General features: G+C 40.2%; 1 protein-coding gene across 3 annotated transcripts; it reads right to left on the bottom strand.

Annotated features, from left to right (window-relative positions):
• Nucleotides 1-3075: 3075 nt before the first annotated feature.
• On the bottom strand, nt 3076-18127 carry LOC137971302 (uncharacterized). Of its 3 annotated transcripts, none has more exons than XM_068818118.1 (4): nt 17586-18127; nt 16592-16645; nt 8503-12719; nt 3076-6149 (listed from the first exon to the last, which is right to left on the bottom strand). In XM_068818118.1, exons 3-4 carry the CDS (start codon nt 12684-12686, stop codon nt 6104-6106), a joined length of 4230 nt encoding a protein of 1409 aa, XP_068674219.1. In that variant the 5' UTR covers nt 12687-12719; nt 16592-16645; nt 17586-18127; the 3' UTR covers nt 3076-6103. The 3 variants fall into 3 exon arrangements, with proteins under 3 accessions (XP_068674219.1, XP_068674217.1, XP_068674218.1); XM_068818116.1 differs by lacking the exon at nt 17586-18127 and adding an exon at nt 17131-17343; XM_068818117.1 differs by lacking the exons at nt 16592-16645; nt 17586-18127 and adding an exon at nt 17131-17343.
• Nucleotides 18128-19231: the final 1104 nt, after the last annotated feature.

Here is a 19231-nt window from a genome sequence, read left to right as displayed (position 1 = left end):
CAAATTTTTCATAGTGAGTCTGATGTATAATAATAGGGATTGTTACACAACACTGCCTTTTCCTACTTAATAATAATAATAATAATAATAATAATAATAATAGAATTAAATGACTAAATGAAAATACGCAAGATTCCCGGCTCTACACAAACGTGAATTGAGCACTCTTTAGCAGTGTTTGCTACAGTTTCTTATGATTAATAATAATAATAATAATAATAATAATAATAATAATAATAATAATAATAATAATAATAATAATAATAATAATAATAATAATAATAATAATAATAATAAAAACAAGGAAGAGGTAAAGAAGGTTGTACTTGTTCCAATAGTTATAGAAGCTCTCGGATATGTGACAGACAATCTAGGAAAGAAATCGAACTTGAAGATGATTGGAGTTGAACTTGGAGTACAACCGGTACAAAAGGTATGTCTTCTTGGCTCTGCAAGAATACTTCGGAAGATGCTAGATACCAACTAGGAAAGCCAACTGGAAAGGACCGGGACCAGATAGCGTTCAGGGATACGGGTTGAAGCAGTTTAATGTGCTTCATGGAAGCATCCGCAGCACAACTGAATGACATCTTACAATCTAATGAAGTCCCACATTAGATGAACAAAGGGCGGACTATCCTGTGTGTGAAAGAGCCATCACTACGAAATGTGCCTGGTCATGCCTTCCACTAATGTGGAAGGTGTTCAGTGGTCTGCTGGCAGAAAAGATTTATAGCTGTTGCCGGTAAAATCCGTGCAGGTTGAATCCGTTTTTACCTAGGTTAAATTTGTGATCATCATTTTGAATTCCTTAGGTTGAATACGCACTCAGATGGATTGAAGAAACTTTTTTAGAGCCTAAATTAAGCCTAGAGAAAAATTAGGGCCAGGTTAGGATTAGTTTTGGTTATAAAACATAGATATTAATTGACCAATCATAGAGAAGTAAATAATGAAAAGAATTGTGCATGAACTGAGCGTGCTCGTCGTTGTAGTGTAGTGGTGAAGACAAAGTACTATAGATCTGGAGGGTGCGAGGTCGAGTACCGGTAAGTGCGTAGTACAGTTCTTTGTTCCCTTACCATGCTGTAATGATGAGATTCAATGAATAAGTGTATGAATACAGAAACCCACAAGATGATACCAATGATTAATTAAGAAGATGTGTTGAGATGCGTAAGACAGAGCTTAAGGAGAGAAGGTATAACTATCCCTTTCAGAGGGGGTTTAAGCTAGGTTGAGTGCATAATTCAACCTAGGCAAAATGGGGATCAGGAATTTAACCTAGGTTAAAACGGATTCAACCTAAGAAAGGATTTTACCCGCACCTAGAAACCCGAGAGCCTTCTCTCTGATGAACAAAAAGGATGTAAGAAAGGTTCGAGGGTACAAAAGAACAGCTGCTCATACATAATATGGTCTTGACAAATTGCGAGAGCAGAAAAACAAATCTAGTCATGGCTTGGATAGATTTTCGCAAACTCTATGATATGGTCCCGCATTCATGGATTTTAGAACATCAAGGCTTATATTGTGCCTGTGGTAGTAGATGCACTTGGCATGATTCCGAAAAATCGTAAACAACGCTTGAAAACAACTGGTGCCACTGTTAAGGTTGAATTGTTACAGAAGGCGGCGTTACTTGGAACGGGAAGACTGCCGGCTAAGGAAAGTGTTCGAAGCCTGAGGCTCTAGGCTACAGCTTGCCTTCGGGACTTGTAACTTTATACCAAGGATCGTAAATGGACAAGACATCTTGCATAAGTGTCAAAATGAGCCCCAGATGGGATTCGAACCTACGACCCTCCGTGATCTAGTCGGATGCTCTAACCACTGAGCTAGTGGAGACTTCATGGTGAGAAGACGACACACAGTTGTGTGTATCTTTCAGCCCTAATCGATGTGCGGATGTTGATTTTGCCATCAAGTTGATGATTGACTGTATCAGTAGTATTAGGAGTTGGGTGATTCCAGATAATCTTATGTTAAACGATGATAAAACAGAATGTTTAATTATAGGTACTATGCAGCAGCTGGAAAGGGTTAACATCAATTGCATTAAGGTTGGTTCAACTGATGTTTGTCCTGTAACAGTAGCTAGAAAACTTAGCTCATGGTTCGATGAGCATCTCACTATGTCAACTCGTATTAGCAAGTTATGTGGTGCCTTCTACAAATTTTGGTCGTCTTTGAAAAAATTTACTCCTGCTTATTTATTCCAAATTACACTCAAAATCATATGATTACCTATACAATTATTATTATTGCTGCGAGCGAGCGCAACGAGCGAGCAGCAACACTAATCTGGACGGTTACCTGTGTTCCTTTTGGCCGAGTAGGACTGCGCACGTCTAGCGGTATCTCCTTTTCTGAATACGTAGTACATCGGTCAGCAGCTGTGGACCTATCTCTATACGTAAAGCGTGATCGTCCAAATGCTTCAGGACTGCTGCAGAGGAGGAATGAATAGTATCCCATAATGCATAGCGATTCCTTTTATATTATCAACTGAACTCGTGACGTAATCATTATCTTCCATTGTTGTTGCATTGTTGTTGGAAGAAAGTTACAGACAATTTCTTGAACTCAGTCCCAAGCATATTTAACTAAGGTCAATTTCTGTACTAATTAGGGAAACTGTACTGTTTACTGAACAAACGAGCAGGAGTCTTTTATTGGGTTTTGAACTACGAGACGAAGCACAGTGGTTTCAGCCTCGATAAAACACGACGTGCGAGTCTATTGAACGGCTTCAAAAACGTTCGACAAAGGTGTGTCCCTCTGGAGTGCGAAAAAAGGTTCAAATTGTGAGAGGAGAACATTAGCATTAAAGGAAAACAAGCAAAGCGTCAATAGTATTAATAAGATTATCAACAGCTACACAAAACTATGAGTAACAAATCCGACGCCGGACACGTTAACCTCAGACCCTCTGGGTTTCTCGAAAACTCAAAACCGGAAACTTTAGATACCCCGGGTGTGTCGAAAAAATCATGGCCGGGTAGTCGAAGAGATGGAGGTCCGACTTCAGATCACGCACTGACCAAAAAGTGGATTGTTTCTTAGTCACTCGATCCCAGTTTAATTTAATTTAATCAAAGAATGTATGAATCTGAGGTGGGCTTAAACAGAATACAAGATTCCTTATTATAAGCCCCCTAGATAAAATTATCTGCATATATACCCGATTATCTTCAAGTTAAAATACACAAATAAATATTAAACAATTGAATTATACATAACTAATACATATAACACAGTAGTGCAATCATGCTAAAATAAACTTAAAATTGAGGAGGAATTTGTCATAATAAAATTTATGTACATTCTTTCTAAAAGTTAGTAAAGAGCTAGATTCCCGGATACTCAGAGGTAAATTATTCCAAATACGGGAAATGCGCACGAAGTTGGTATTTTAAATGCTTCAGTCCTACTAGGTTACACGCTGAGAGTAAGATGATCAATACTACGAATGATACATAATCTAAAATATACAAGAATACAAGTTCTTAAAGCACTTCAAGAAGAACACTAAATCCCTTATTCCCCTACGATAACACAATGGCAGTCACCCTGCTTGCAGAGCCTTTCCTTTTCTTACAAAAATTTGATTTTGTCAAAGGAGTTGATAATGTAAATTGACCAACGTACAGAGATTCTAAAAGCTTTTAGAATCTCTGTACGGTGGTCAATTTACATTATCAACTCTTATGATAAAACCGAATTTTTGTATACTGCTTCCCCACCGACGCAGCACCACAGTTTCTTTAGTGACCACCCCCTTCTTTCCTTTGCTTGCTCGATTTTGGCGTTCTCGAGAAGGACATAGTCTCGAACCCAAGCCTGAAGCCCCGTTTACACGAGCAATTTTTATGTGACAAACATATTTGATAGTGTAGATCCGCAGAGCAAATAATTGTCAACAGTTGAAAGTTTAGTGCGCCAATAATGAGTTTGGACAGCTGAGATAAGCAGAATAAAGGCGAGGCTGTGTAGTCGCCCAAGAAATATGGCGCTTACGAACAAGCAAAAACTTGAAGCTGCTGCCATTATAGCGTTTCTCGTATTATATAAACAACAAAGAATAAAGAAAAAGAAGCGTAGGTGTTGGGTAAAGCCCTGAAAACTTCAGCAGCGGCGAGAAGCCCATGGTTTAGTAAAAGAACTGCGAGAAACTGACCATGACAAATTCAAATTTTTTCGGTGACCTTCAGATTTGAGTACAAGTACGAATTTCTAATTTCAAAACAGTCTCCTCCCCTCACTGTTCCTTGTTGTTTACCAGCAGACTAGGAGATTGCAGAAACAAGATTGATGCCACTAGTCATCAACCAAAGCATGCGAACAAGATTTGAAAATTCGTACTTGTACTCAATCTCGTACTGTCTCGTATTCAAATCTGAACGTCCCTATTTTAACTTGCTTTAACAGGTTTCATGAAATAACGTTGGCGTTGGTTAAACAAGAACCAAAACTGTTACTGATCGCGTTCTCAGTGGAAGATTGGGCCACCAATTTGCCACAGTTTATGTGACGAGTCGTCTACACGAGCAATTTTTCGTGTATGACAATTTTTATTTGTCACATAAAAGCTAAGACGCCAGCTTTTCAGCAAATGTATTTGTCACATAAAAATTAGCCAATTTCCCTCGTCTACACGAGCAAATAAAAATTGTCACATAGAAGTTGTCACATAAAAATTGCTCGTGTAAACGGGGCATAATAGGCCAGATCTCGCCGCAATCTTTTTCACGTACAGCGGGCTCAATTATAGCCATCGGCTTTATCACTAAACGGATGCTCGCACTGGAAAAACCAGTTTGACGAGAGAAAACAAGATTTACTAGTCCAGAATGAAGGGGTAGTTTCTAAAGAAACTGTGATGCTGCTTCGGTGGGGAAGTAGTATACAAAAATTGGTTTTATCAACGGAGTTGATAATGTAAATTGGCCACCGTACAGAAATTCTAAAAGCTGACGTTTCGAGCGTTAGCCCTTCGTCAGAGCGAATCCGATTACTAGTCCAGAAGCTCGGGATGCGGCGGCTTTAAAGAATTGACGTGACTCCGGCAGAGCCTCCTTTTCTCCTCCTCAGTAAAGAAAAAGTAAAGTAAAAGAAGGCTCTGCTTGCAGGGTGAATGGCAGTAAGTTTAGTTTTCGTAAGCGTTCATTTTCTGAGAGGTCCTTACCGAGAATAAATCTAGTTGCTCTTCGCTGAATTTGTTCTAATTTAATAATGTTCTTTTTAGGGATGAGGGGACCATACTATACTAGCATAATCTAATCGAGATTTGACCCAAGCTACATATGACAATTTCTTAGTTTGATTTCAGTTATCACTACATGTTCGATAAAGTAAGTGAGCATCCTTTGTGCTTTGGAAGCAATGAAATCTACGTGATTTTTCCAACTCAAATCATGACTAATTAAGACACCAAGCTCTTTCTCAACATTCATGCGCTCTAGTTTAGTTCCACTGAGAAAATAGTCCCTTTCAATCACTGATTTTATACAAGTCACCCTCAAAACCTTGCATTTCGAAACATTGAATTCCACTCCCCAGGTGCAAAACCAGTCAAATAAATTATTCAAGTCTTCTTGTAACCTGTCAACATCATCGTGACCCAATACTACATGAAAACATTTAGAGTCATTCGCGAAAAGAGGCAAAGATGTTTCCCTGGAAACCTCGCTAGGCATGTCATTAATGAAAATTATTTAAGAAGAGAAGAGGCCTAAAATTGATCCCTGGGGGTCCCTAGATGTCACAGAAAGAAAATCAGACCATGTGCTTGTAGTCAAGCAAATGGTCGCCCTCCCATTCCGGCGGTGGAATTTGTTTTAATATGTAATTTACGAAATGCGAGCAAAGTAGTGAATGCCGTTGCACTAGCCGTCTGCTAAAATCTCGTATGGTTAGTAAATACTGTAGGTCATGGAAACCAAGTTGATAACATGCATGCCCATATATTACCAATCTAGGATAACTATATAGCTCTTCCAGTCTGACACAGAGTTAAGAATGTCGTTTTAGAAAGTTCATTTACAGTATTTGTCCAGAAAATACAAGAAAACAATGTGGTTCAATGATCACCGTTGTTTCTTCACATTACAAGACAACCAGAAGAAAATGGCTTCGTAAGCTTGGACCTGTGGGAAAACAAAGCAACATAGCATTTGGTCAGCCCCCGTTTTTCCTGCTTGACTGATTTGCTGCCAAACATACAAATGAATCAACTGATCAATCAACCCTTACTTCTCTCTCAATTATTCACTCGAGGGAAATAAAATGGTCAAGTTTAGTAGATTCTCCAGTGGAATAGAAAACTTAACCTTATGTAGTGAAAATTTATGGCTTATTGTATGTTTTAGCAATGGAATTCCAGAAATTTAGCCTCGCGTTTGCGGCAAAAGGCAAAACGTCAAAACGTCAAGCTGCAAATTGCATTTTGCTACAAATATCGAGACAAGTTGGAATAGTAGAATTTTCATGCCTTTTTACCAGTTGCCGTTTTCCACCGAGGCGATACTAAATCCATCATCATAAGATGGAAGAGAAATACCTGTCTACAAAAGGCAATGTTCACGTATGTGGAGTCAAATTACCTTTGTGGCTGGCGAGTTCGCTGCTAGTACATTGTAACCTGCAGTTACGTTTTCCACACAACAAAGATTTGCCAGCCGACGACGACAATTGGGACCATCATCTCAGAAATACTAAACGTCGGCCGTCAAATATCATGTGTTGTGGCTCCACGCCAAACTAGGAGCTTTTCACATTTCAACTTATCAACCCAGCCCCGACCATCTATTATCTGTTGTTATTAAAAACTGGATCCTTGGATAGTGCAATTCGAGAGTTTTGATTGGCTAAGCCATCATGGGTTATGAGCCATTATACCATGATCTACAAACACGGCAAGCATACGCGTGATTTTTTGGGCCTTTTTATTTTTATTGTAGTCTAGTTTTCTATATTTTGGGGGCGTTTTTAATAAAACAATTATTCCACTCGTGCTTGTTGGATATGAGATGATTATAGCCAACTCGGCGCTACTCGCCTCGTTGGCTATCTATCATCTCATATCCAACGCGCGCTCATGGAATAATTGTTAATTATTATTATTGTATCAGTCATTGCTGATGTGACATCGGGATGAACCTTCCAAGGACGTCCATGAATGTTACCGCCCGGGGTAATATCAGTGCACGCATGCGCAAAGTACTAGCCTGCATTGTCATAACATTGTTATGTTTCCACATCGGTTTTAATTGTTTTGTATTGGTTATTAACCAGCCTTTTTTCAGAAGAGTTTCTCCCATCAATAAACACCTTACACATAAACAGGACGGACAATATTTGATAATATTTTCAGAGGCTCTTGTCCGCAGAATATTAGGGACCTTAAGCACGCACGTTTTCGAGCTACGGACGGAAACCGGAAGTGGACATTTCGTATACACGGATAGCAAAGTCCCTCCCGGACTGTTAATCTAATCATCTCTAATAGAGAAAAGGTACTTAGTAATATAATTGTGGTGGTGCCATGAGAAATAAACAAGGAAAACATCTCACTTGCGGTTGTCGCTCGTGACTCAGGATCCGTTTTTTTGGGAAAATCCAAAAACGGATTTGTGATCTCGGATCAATGGATTGTTCAGCGTCAAAAAATGCAAAATCCAAAAAGGATTATTTGCCACGACAACGCAAACAAACAAACAAATCCAGAGTTGAAAGATATATATGAAATACATATATTGCACTGCGGGTATGAAATCAAATGAAACCATGTTGCCTCGCAGTGATGAGCGCAAAGGGTATTTTTGCAGCTAACTTTTTTAGCTGTAGGAAAGGTGCTAACAATATTACTGCTGCCAAGAAACGTTTAGTGTGATTTCTGGCGTGAGATTTGCAGGAAACCTAACTATTTTCCACTTATTCGTGTCTTCGATTGAACGGAAAAAATGGCGCGAGAAAAACATTTAAGCAAAACTGTCATGTACGGTAGCTGTTGTGTATCATTTTTGCACGAAAACCGCTTGTCAAAAATACATTTTTCAAATCCTTTCCCAAAACAACGCTGTAGTGGTGAACCTCAAAAATCTGGATTTGGATTTGATCCGAAGTATCCTCCTCGGGTGTGGATACTTTGGATTCATGATCCGTTTTTGGATTTTGCAAAAAAAAAACGGAAAATCCGTCTTTGAATTCAAGAATCCGTTTTTTGGATTTTCCCGAAAAAACACACCCTCAGTATTAAGCAGAATGAGCGGGACTTGAATCCAGAGCCCCGCGGCCGCGCCCTACGTAATGGATGCGAAAATGAGGCCACAAGCAAACCAGTCATGTGAGCTCATATCAGCGTATATGGGAATCGAAAACACACTTCCAAGCAATCACAATAGATAATGGTTTGTACTCTATATGAGGGCAAGCATGAAGTATGTACAGAACATCTTGAGTACCGACGAATGGCTTTTAGACGAGACATTGCAAACTTACCTTTTTGTCTCCGTAATGAGTGTCTCCTCTCTCGGGTGTTTTACCTTGATAATTTCCAAGTTGAACTGCTTGCGTGAACAAATGGCAATGAGATTCCTTCTAGGACAGGTTGCTAAAAGACAATTCCACGAAGAAACGTCCCATTCAACATCCATTACACCAAGTAGATCTCCAGACCTTACGTTGAACAGCTCAAGACGGCCGCCATTTCGATAAACGGATTTGAGAAAAATACACTCCTCGTCACCGATAAATTTACTATCGCAAATGGTGACATCACTAAATTCGAGGCGCACATTACCAGAAACTACATCGAGAACGTACGTGTCGCTGGTGCCTATGTTAAAAACAACAATATACTGACCCATGGGGGAAAATGATCCCATCAAACCTGACAAACGGGCACCCTGGAGAGCACGCCACAATGGTTCGGTTTTACCCAATTGCCTCATTTCAATGAACTCTGGCTCCAATCCAGGCGAGGTAAACAGCTGGAGCTCCCTGTAGCAAGCAATCAACCTCCCGTGAGGCAGTTTAAATGTTACCACATTATCTCCACTAACAGTATCCAAAATGATCCCATATCGCGCGTGAAATGTTATGCATGCCACCTGATCATCTGAAACAGGAAAGACAGCATCTGCGCCAAACTTCCATCTTCGCAAGCAGACTGACAAATCAAAATTCCACAGTTCAAGAGTGCTCTTAGTTGCAAACAAAATGCCCCCTTTTAAAGCTACAAATTGAAAATCACAGAAAGAGTGCCACTTAATCTTTTTCTGTCTCTTAAGTTCTCCATTTAAAACCTCTGAAGCGATAATTCGCCGTTTGCGCGCTCCGACGCAAACTGTCGCATAAACACTCTCGCCGGTTAACGAGAATCGGAGACATCTGACATCTTCCCATTCTGTCTTCTTCGTTGATGCATTCCGATAAACTAGTTCAATGTAACCTTTCAGTGTGTGGTTCCTTAAAAGAGATTGGCTATTGAGAACTACATCAGAATAATCGCGCGAAACCACACTCAGAGGATCTCCTAACAAAAAGCCACCGATTCTATGGGATTCTAATTCAAAGGAATCACTCCAAGGGGCAATAGGGTGAATCGAATGGAGATGCTCGGGCCCCTCAGTCATCCTTAAATGAAACATTTCTCTGCCTAAGAGCTTATCTGAACACAAAAGAAATCGACTGTTCGGCGAGAACCTAATCCTTCCAAAACGCCTTGATGAAGCTATCTCTGCTAGAGTTGAAAAACCATTTTCCCGATCAACTAAACAAATAGAGCCCGTTGAATGGGAAATTGCTACGATCTTTCCATCTTGTGATATCGCAAAAGATAAAATTTCTTTATCCCTGTCAAGGCGAACAATCTCCCTACCATCCTTCAGATTCCACATAATAAGACATTTTGCATCGTCGGGACAGTCAGTTAACATCTCCTCGCCGCAAATTGAACAGACAGAAAAATTGCACTTACTGGTAGGAAAAAGGGGCTTCAAGTCTCCATTAAAGGAGTAAGCAGTGTTTAGAACTCCTGGCAAGATGACATCCTTGATAGGATGAAATACCACAGAACGATAACAAGCAACCACGATTGAACTTGCAATTATTCTAAATGGACCATAGAGGGGCAATGTATACTGTTTTGGTTTGACATAACGTTTCCATTTGAGATTACCTGAAGCAAGTGACCAAAACTGAATGCTTCCATCGCGGCATTCACACACCATGTATTCTAAGCTAGGGGACACATCCAAACAAGCCACTTGTGATCCACAATCAAACCGAGCTTGAATACCTCTTTGGGTGTGATTTTTGTTTAACAACTCCATGTGAGGTTTATCGGAATACTTGGTCTCCAGAAGCTTACGGGAGTCAGAAGATAATCTACCACTTCCCTGATTCAACAGACATTGAAAGATAGTAAAGGGATATTCCTGTAAGGTTACGCGTTGCTTCTTTAAAAGAATCAATAATGATGAAAGGGTCTCGAGACACTCGTTAGATATCGTCTTTAAACCCTGCTTCAATAAGCCAACAATATCTTCACTGGCTGATGGCATGTTCACACAAAGCTTTGCGTACAAAAGCTCTGGGTCTGACATATATTTTCCAACCCCATGTTCAAGGCTGCAAGATTTGATGTCCTGGTCTAACTGTAACATGTGCTGAACACCATGTTCCAAGGCATACCTTGAAGTGTCAGTGAAGGATTGTAAGTTGCCAATATCTTTGCTTTTTAACTCGTCAAACTCGTCAGAGCAAAGAGTAGAAAGGATCTTGTGGCCTTCCATTTCTTCCACACTGAAACTGTGCTGCTTGTAGCGTGACTTGTCTGTCAACCAGTCCTTGACTGATTTATGAAAGAAATGAATGCGGTCTTCGTGAACAGGAAGAAGTGATGACACAATGGCGATGGCTTTGTGCGCCTTTCGCATAAAAGTCGAGGACGACAAGTTCGTGCACAACAATTTAGGAACAAAACCCAATGGCAGTGGTTCCCTGGCAGCGGCAATTGCACCCAGGAAGCAAAGAAATTGTTCTTCAGTTATGTTTAGTTCCTTACACAAGTCTTGTTCAAGCCGTTCGAAATACGACTGGTAAACACACGCGATGCCCGTCGGAAGGGTCTCGTCCAGTTGTTCCAAGGTGAGAAGAGTTGAACACTTGGTCCTTATAAAATCTACCAAAAACTGGGCACACAGAAAGACTCCCTCCGACTTCTGCACAAGATCATCTAAGACCAGCTCATTCATTTCAAATTCCAATAAATCGCTAAGACTACGTTCAAAGTAAAAACGAATGACCTTCAAGTTCTCTTCATCTTTTGGCTCCAGTAGCAGTGGTTGCAAATCTTTGAGGCTGTCCCAAATGTTAATTTCGGGTCGCGTCGTCACCAAAAATCGAAGCCAAAGGGGTAAATTCTTAAACAACTTAGCAATCACATCAAGAAGATCATTTCGCCCTTGGTATTCACTTTCATCTAAAGCATCTATTACCACAAGAGAAGTACGATCAGGCTCTGCTACCTTGTTCAGAGGTTTAAAAAAAAGCATATCAAACAGATCTTTCACTTCCATGTCGTTTATGTCTACACCCAGATTTCCAGAGAGCTGTTTCACAAGGGCTTTCTTGTACTCTGGAAGACAGCATGACAGGTGACAGGCTAAAGACTGCAACAGCACCTTGGGATTCCTGTAGCGTGCTCTGTCATGGTGACAAAAATGGCTTCCCGCCAATCTGCCAGCTTCTTGCATTCTTCTACACATCTCAGCAGCAATGACAGATTTCCCCATCCCTGCATTTCCGCTAAGCACCAAGACATGGTTTGGAGAGCTTGCATCATCCAACCAGGTGTCGATTCTAGTAAAGACAGACTCACGGGTTCCTTCCAAGTATCTCTTTGTATAATATGTGATATCAGGTTGCGTGTCAACCCTTGCAAGTTTCTTTAGGATTTTGTCCTCCTGATTGGTGTTGTGTTGTGTCTCACGGCATTCAGTAACAATTTGATGTATGTCTTGAATCATAGAACTGCTTTCCTTGACACTCTCCAAGACTGTGTCCTGACACTGACGCACCTCATAAAGCTGAGTCTTGAGATCTCTTTCACTCTCTGCCCAGTCCCGTAAGGCATCAACATAATCATCCTCTCCACATCGCTCTGCCTTCAGTCGATCAACCTCTGCCTGACTGAACCCAAGAGACACTAGAACGGCACTGATATCCTGCCACAAACCATTGAACATCAGTTCATCGACAGCTGTGGTTGTGATGTGCGCATACAACTGATTACGGAAAAACTTAATGCGAGCAAGATTTGCTTCACGAGAAGCGTCACTTGAGAGCGGCTTGCAATGCCATCCAGTGTGGGGAGGGGTAAGTCCGCAAATGTTGGTCAGAAGGAGGAACAGCAGAGTGATATCAAACGTGTTGGAGTCAGGGGCAGCCCCACAAACAGGAAAGAGCTTGTCCCACTGGTGACCATTGAGAATTCTTCGGCGTAAAAGGTTGTTAAGGATAGAATAACAGGCATTGAGATCAGCTGCCAAGTTAGCAGGAGGGTGATGAGTGTCAAAAACATTTCTTAGTACAGTTGTTCCACCATCAATAATAAGTCGACTCAGCTTGGCCCCATTTGTCTTCTCCTTAGAGCTGGCCAGGGAACCAGGTGTGGCCATTGTAATCCAAACTACCAATTTTTCACATCGTATCTGCACAGAAAAGGAAAGGACGTTAAATGATTGACTTATTGGATTCCACTGAGTCTTCTAAGGCGACTGATTTAGGTTATGCAACAGGTTCGAGGGTCAAATTTTTCCTCACTCACCTGAAGGTGGCTTATAGTTTTTACACTAGCTAACACGAGATGATTTTACTTGCCAGGTTGGGGGTGGGGGCGCTCTACATGTAGGTCATTGTACATCTCTATTAATTTAAACTGAATTAAGGGCCCACTGACGTATTTTTTGGGGTGCGTTGCTAAGGATGTAATGGTTAAGTAATTTGAGAGAATTTGGCATTATTTTGGTCAGTTTCCAACTTTTGTAAACCAATGACCCTAAATATGACGTCATCATACCACGCCCATGGTCACGTGACCAATAAAAGAAAACTCTAAATTTGTCTCCGTGCTAGGCAATTTGGGTATTTAATCAATGGTTTGATAATTTGTATTCGTTTTTGCATCCAGCCAAGCATGGTTTTCTTTTTATTTTGAAAAATGTTCTTTTTAAAGACATAAACGATACTGAAATACCAATAACTTTTTCAAAAAAGATGATTTTAAAAAAATCAATGCTTAGCTAAATTCTGTATTTGGGGGTGAAACGTGCCAAGTTAAAAAAAAATTAATTCAATTTAAAACCGCCGGAAATTTAGTTTTTTTCTCAAACCGGAAGTCCGTTCGTTTACCCATGCGCAATTGATCTGAGAACGAGCGCGAGGAAGGGCGAGTTAAAACCTTCGATGGAAACAACAGTTTGTGCGGTGAGTTTTGCTTGGGAGTGGGTTTTCTTGTCAGCTCATGATATGGTGACGTCAGTTACCGGAAGTAACATTTCACTTCCTTAGCAACGCGCGAAAAATCCGTCTGTGGGCCCTTAAGACACTCAAGTCAAGAAATGCATAGATTGGATGAATGTCCAGTTTTGATATCCAACACAATGTGTCCCCTTAACAATAAGGAAAATGTTAGTGTATTAGCATTAATTTTCGTTTATTTAGTTTGGGTAAAGGCAGCTGCTTATCTTTTAACTTGATGAGCAGAGTTTACATAGACTTTACCACTACGACTAACCACTAACCACTAACCACTAACCACTAACCACTAACCACTAACCACTAACCACTAACCACTAACCACTAACCACTAACCACTAACCACTAACCACTAACCACTACCACTACCACTACCACTACCACTACCACTACCACTACCACTACCACTACCACTACCACTACCACTACTACTACTACTACTACTACTACTACTACTACTACTACTACTACTACTACCACTACTGCTGGTGCTGCAGTTTAGGGGACATGATGTTACATTTTTTAATTTGTCAGTAAACCAAGAACTGAGTAGCATTCAAGTTAAGAAGAAGAGCAAGAGGACATTTCAAATTAAGACACTAAACAAATTTGGCATGCATCAAAGTTTCAGGATGTATACAAAACACGGACCCCACGTCCATGGACTACCCCTGTCGACCCTGTCTATGGATCCTTCATGGAACCGGTCCACGGATAACGCCTGTGGACCTCCTATAATTTTCAGGTACTGTAAACATTGTATATTTCTTTATAATTAATAATTTTTAACCAACACATTTTACAAGTAGGAAAATAATCTTTTTGCTAATGTTCACTGTAATTGTAATTTTCAATAAATATAATGAAACTGCATTGAATTTAGGTCACTTCTGTTAAAGTGGTCTCTATTGGAATGACTGTTGTCTTGTGGTTGAATGTAGCTTTCCTTTCCTTATTTTCCTCACTTTGAAAAAGGCCCAAACCGGTTAAGTTCCTTGTTCTTTTCTCAATATGTCTTAGAGCATTCCATTACGAGTCGCTAAAGCATTCTGTCACAAGTGGCAGTGTAAACGTGATGAGTGAAAACACTTTTCCTCACAACATCATCCTTTTGTCCCGTAGTGTATTACTCAAACCTCAGTCTAAGATGATAGCCTAATCCATGAGCATTCTGATAAGGTTCTGGGAACTCAAACGTTATGGATCGAGTTGTGCAAAACATAGTTAGCACTAATTGGGTATGTACAAAACACAGGTCACATTAAGGCACAGGTCATTGTTTTACCAATACAGATCGAAACAACCGTAACCAATTACCAATGCGAACATTAGGCCTAAGGATAGCTTTAATGCTTTCATGAATGTTTTGGATTCTTTCTGTAATGTTAAAACACTGACCTGTTACTTGTGACCTGTGTTTTGGGTTAAACACCATGAAACAGACATTCCAACCCTCCAATTTGATCGGGAGTCTGCCGATTTACAGTTGCCCCCCACCCCCCTCCCAATTTTTATCAGATTTTCCCTATTTAGCATAAAATTCTGAAAACAAGGGAAAAATTGCCTATCTTAAGTATGTTTTTGTGATCTGAGTGTAAAACTTTGCATAATACACTTTCTTATGCTACAATGTCTTGCCCAGTTTCTCCGTTGAACACCTCATGTTGTGCATAAGGCCATAAGGCCAGCAGTCTTACTCTATTATGGTGGACAAATATGACCGAAACTCCAGTGGTAAGAATAAAGACCTTGCAGAATACCACAAAAATGATGCCAAAATGCAGGAAATGCCACTTGAGAGAAACTACATTTGCAAAATTTCCTATGGGGGGATACCCCCAGACCCCCCCAACAGGCTCACACCTTAAGCGCTCATGTGAGTGCCTTGGGTGCTAAAAAAGTACTCCTTTTTCCTTCAAAAGGAGTTGGAATGTCTGATGACAACCTATAGGTTTTAATAGAAGTCAACTAAGAGTTAGAACCAACCATACTCTGAGAATCTCAGCTGTATGGAAGCAGTATTATCTACAATTTCAACAAATGCTAACCACTCTTCCAGGGGATTTTTCTGTGGCAGTGACAGCTCTGGCAATGATAATGTGTGTGGTCATTGAATTGGTCCACCGGGGTTGTCCATGGACTACTGGTCCATGTTTTGTATAAGTCTAAATTGTTAGCATAATTTTCTGAATATCTTTTAGAGAATGCAAACTGATATTAATTTTAAGAAATTCATGTACAGATTTGCCACAATCCTGTACATTATCTTCACTACATTAAGGTTAAGTATTTTAATAAGATAACGATTCATCTAATTTTATAGTCAGTTCATGTGCACAGATTCTCACTTCATAAATATATAGAGTAGACTTAACAATATGTCAATATTGCTGCAGACATGGATAAATTACAGTCTGATCTAAACAAATTAGAAGTATGGCAACCCACCTGGCAGATGGAATTCAACCCAGCTAAACGTTTTGTTAATTGTGCATCTCCAGGCAGAAAAATCCACCAACTAGAATATATACTTTTGCAATAGCCATCCTAACCTATGTTGAAATGCACTCCTACTTAGGGGTCACACTGGATTCAAATTTTAAAAGCAACTAAGCGTGCGTTCGATTGACCCTATTCCGGAATAAGAATACTTGGAGTGATGATTTAAAACGGTATGTCTAGCGTTTTGAAGCAACAAGGAGATATGATTAAAGTAGCATTTTAGCAGGTCTTTGACAATTTTAATGTGATTCTCCATAAAAACGAAGGACTTCTATGTTCAATTCCATGTATTCCTATTCCAAAATACGGTGAATCGAACACACCCTAAGTCTTTAAATTTGATCACGAGAAACTTCTGGTTCTGCAAACAAGACACCAAAAGTACCTTGTATAAGACACTTGTCAGACAAAAATTGGAATATGCTTTAACTGTTTGGGACCCACATTATCAATGTGATACAGATATATTTAAGCTGGAGAACATACAAAGGGTGGCTGCTCGTTTTTGTAAAAGCGATAATTACAGATATATGTCAAGTGTTACCTCAATGATTAGAGACCTGGAATGCGAATCTCTAACTTTTCGCCATCAATATGCCTGTTTATGTACAAATATGTTCAAAATTACAAATACTGAATTAATTCATGTTAACACATCTCACAACTTCAAATATTGTATTGAGCATGCAAGTAATGATGATCTTTAAATATTACTATTTTCCAAGAACAGTTAAAGAATGGAACAGGCTTCAATCAGAAATTGTCTTAGCTAATTCTCTAGATACTGGAGAAATTGAGCAACTACTTACAAGATTAAGTCTGACAAGATGATGAATATATTTAAGAATTTTATTTATGTATTTATTTATTTCTAAAGTTAGCGTGATACTCTATATAGTTCCTGCTAACGTGTAAATGTCGATGTGAATCTAGATAAATGATCATTTGTATATACCAGGAAAAAAACAAACATTGCTTTGAGTGTGTTAAAGGTGACGATGGGACGCAAATGCAAGTTTCTTTGCTGTGAGAACTGGATTTAAATCGCCGTTGTGCGGACTGGATTACTCAAAATTCAATTACCTGTTAAATTAGTCGACCATTGCGCAGTTTCATGAGATAAAACTGACATCAACCACGTAAACTACCGGTAAATAACCAGATCCAGAACCAGGTTAGTTCACTTTTGACGAACAAATCACTAAGCTGTTAACCTTGACGCCACGAAAAGCTTTTATCTGAAAATAACATCCACATTCCTTATCAGGGCATTAAGAAAGATCATGGCGAACGATATTGGGCAGACTCTTGGGAAAACTTCCGCCTAGAGTGTTCACAGGACTCCCATGCTATCTTTTGTGCAGCGGCCGTCACAGTGAATGATTTGTTTGTCAAAAAACTAGAAAAACTCAAGGTTCATTTAGGTTTCCACAAATTGTTATATATTTTTTAACAAATAGCAAAAGATTAACCATAAATATAATTGGGGAAAAAAATATAGCGGAGTTATATGCTCCCATACCTTGTCACGTTCTCACCTCTTCGATTGATTGCTGTGTTGCCAACATGGTTGGCTGGGAACGAGATTGAGTGACGAAAGACGAACGGGCAGCGAAGGTTTTCCCGCGAAGACTTTCTGCTAGTTGGTCCAATCCTCTGTCAAACATGTGAAGCGAGTTATAGCCACCAACCAGGTTTGTCTGCCAGGGGTGCTGGGATGGAGCAGTGATGAGAGCACTCGCCTCTCACCTATGTGGCCGAGGTTCGATTCCCAGACTCGGCGTCATATGTGGGTTGAGTTTGCTGGTTCTCTACTCTGCGACGAAAGGTTGTCTTCGGGTACTCGGGTTTCCCCTCTCCTCAAAAACTAACTTCTGACTTGCTTTGTTTTAATTGTTAATTTCTGTTTACAGTGTCCTCAATTAGTGCCCCAGCGCTAGAACGACTAGACACTTAAATTAAGTTCTGTTCTTTCTCCTTTTCTTAATTTAAGGGGACCGAGCAAGGGCTAATCACAGAGCTCAGAGTCATTGACAGAGAGGCTAGAAGAATCATTTGTGAAAATGGAGAGAAACACCCCTTGACCTCTACGGCGGTGCTGTGTCTGGAAAGGGAGAAGGGAGGGCGTGGCTTCGCACAGTTGAGCATGAATACCGTGAACTGATTAAGATCAAAGCACCAGTTAAGTTATTCGAGGATTCAGACCCTTCCGTGAGGTCGGTGGGAAAGTTTGAGAAGAGAGCGTTAGAAAACGGACAGACATCATTGATTATGGAGGCACTCAACTACGCAGTGACGTTTGAGACAAATTTTGCTCTAAATTACCTAGAGCTGATGGCATATCCACCAGGCTCTTGAAATTAGTAAGCCCTGCTGTCACTCCCTCACTGTATGAGATCTTTAATCAAAGCCCAACTGATGCTATTGGCCCTCAGACATGTAAATGCGCAAGATTAAAAACAACACACAAGGAGGGCGATGTTATCGAAAGAAACATTTATCGTCCATTATCCATGCTCAGTGTTCCTAGTAGAGCGGTTTTCAATTGAGTGTCGAAAGTAATTAGCGAATTACTTTGGTTTTGCATCTACTTCACTAAGTGATTGGTTCAAAGTTTTCGCGCCACTTTTTCAACCAATCAGAAGTGAAACCAAAATCAATTGTGGCTCGCGCGTGCACATTTTCCCGCCTTTTGTGTCGGCTACGTGTAATTACTTCGAGTTTTGATTGGTTTACTGGATTGTCTCCGTCCTTTTTGATTGGTTAAAGTAATTACTATGGTTTTGGTTTTACGACACTCATTTGAAAACCGCTCTAAGATTCTGGAACGATGCGTTACTGACAGGATAACATTCCATGCAGCTAAGTGCCACGACTTACTTAGTCAGCACCAGTGGGCTTATATGGAGGGGCTCTCAACCGAGCTCAACCGAGCTCCTAGACCGCTGTAAGGTTATATGTGTCATCTTCATCGACTTCCGAAAAGCCTTCGATTCAGTAAGCCACGATCTCTTACCAAAGAGGCTGCAAAGTTTCGGAATCATGGGAGATCTTTGGCAATGGTTGTGTGACTACTTGAACAGCAGATGTCAATACCCAGTTGTTGGAGCCGGCAATTCCGGCCTCGCACAGGTTACCAGCGGAATCCCACAGGGATCAGTTTTAGGACCAACCATCTCGCAGA

This window comes from Montipora foliosa, chromosome 9, assembly GCF_036669935.1.
Source record: "Montipora foliosa isolate CH-2021 chromosome 9, ASM3666993v2, whole genome shotgun sequence".
Classification (NCBI taxonomy): Eukaryota; Metazoa; Cnidaria; class Anthozoa; order Scleractinia; family Acroporidae; genus Montipora; species Montipora foliosa.
The sequence above is the reverse complement of the archived record's forward strand: the minus strand, read 5'-3'. Positions and strand labels throughout refer to the sequence as shown.

Coding starts and splice junctions, on each gene's coding strand:
- LOC137971302 (XM_068818118.1), bottom strand. CDS start 12,686: ATGGCCACACCTGGTTCCCTGGCCAGCTCTAAGGAGAAGACAAATGGG. Junction 6,150..8,502: donor CTCATTACGGAGACAAAAAG/GTAAGTTTGCAA, acceptor GTTTTCCCACAG/GTCCAAGCTTACGAAGCCAT.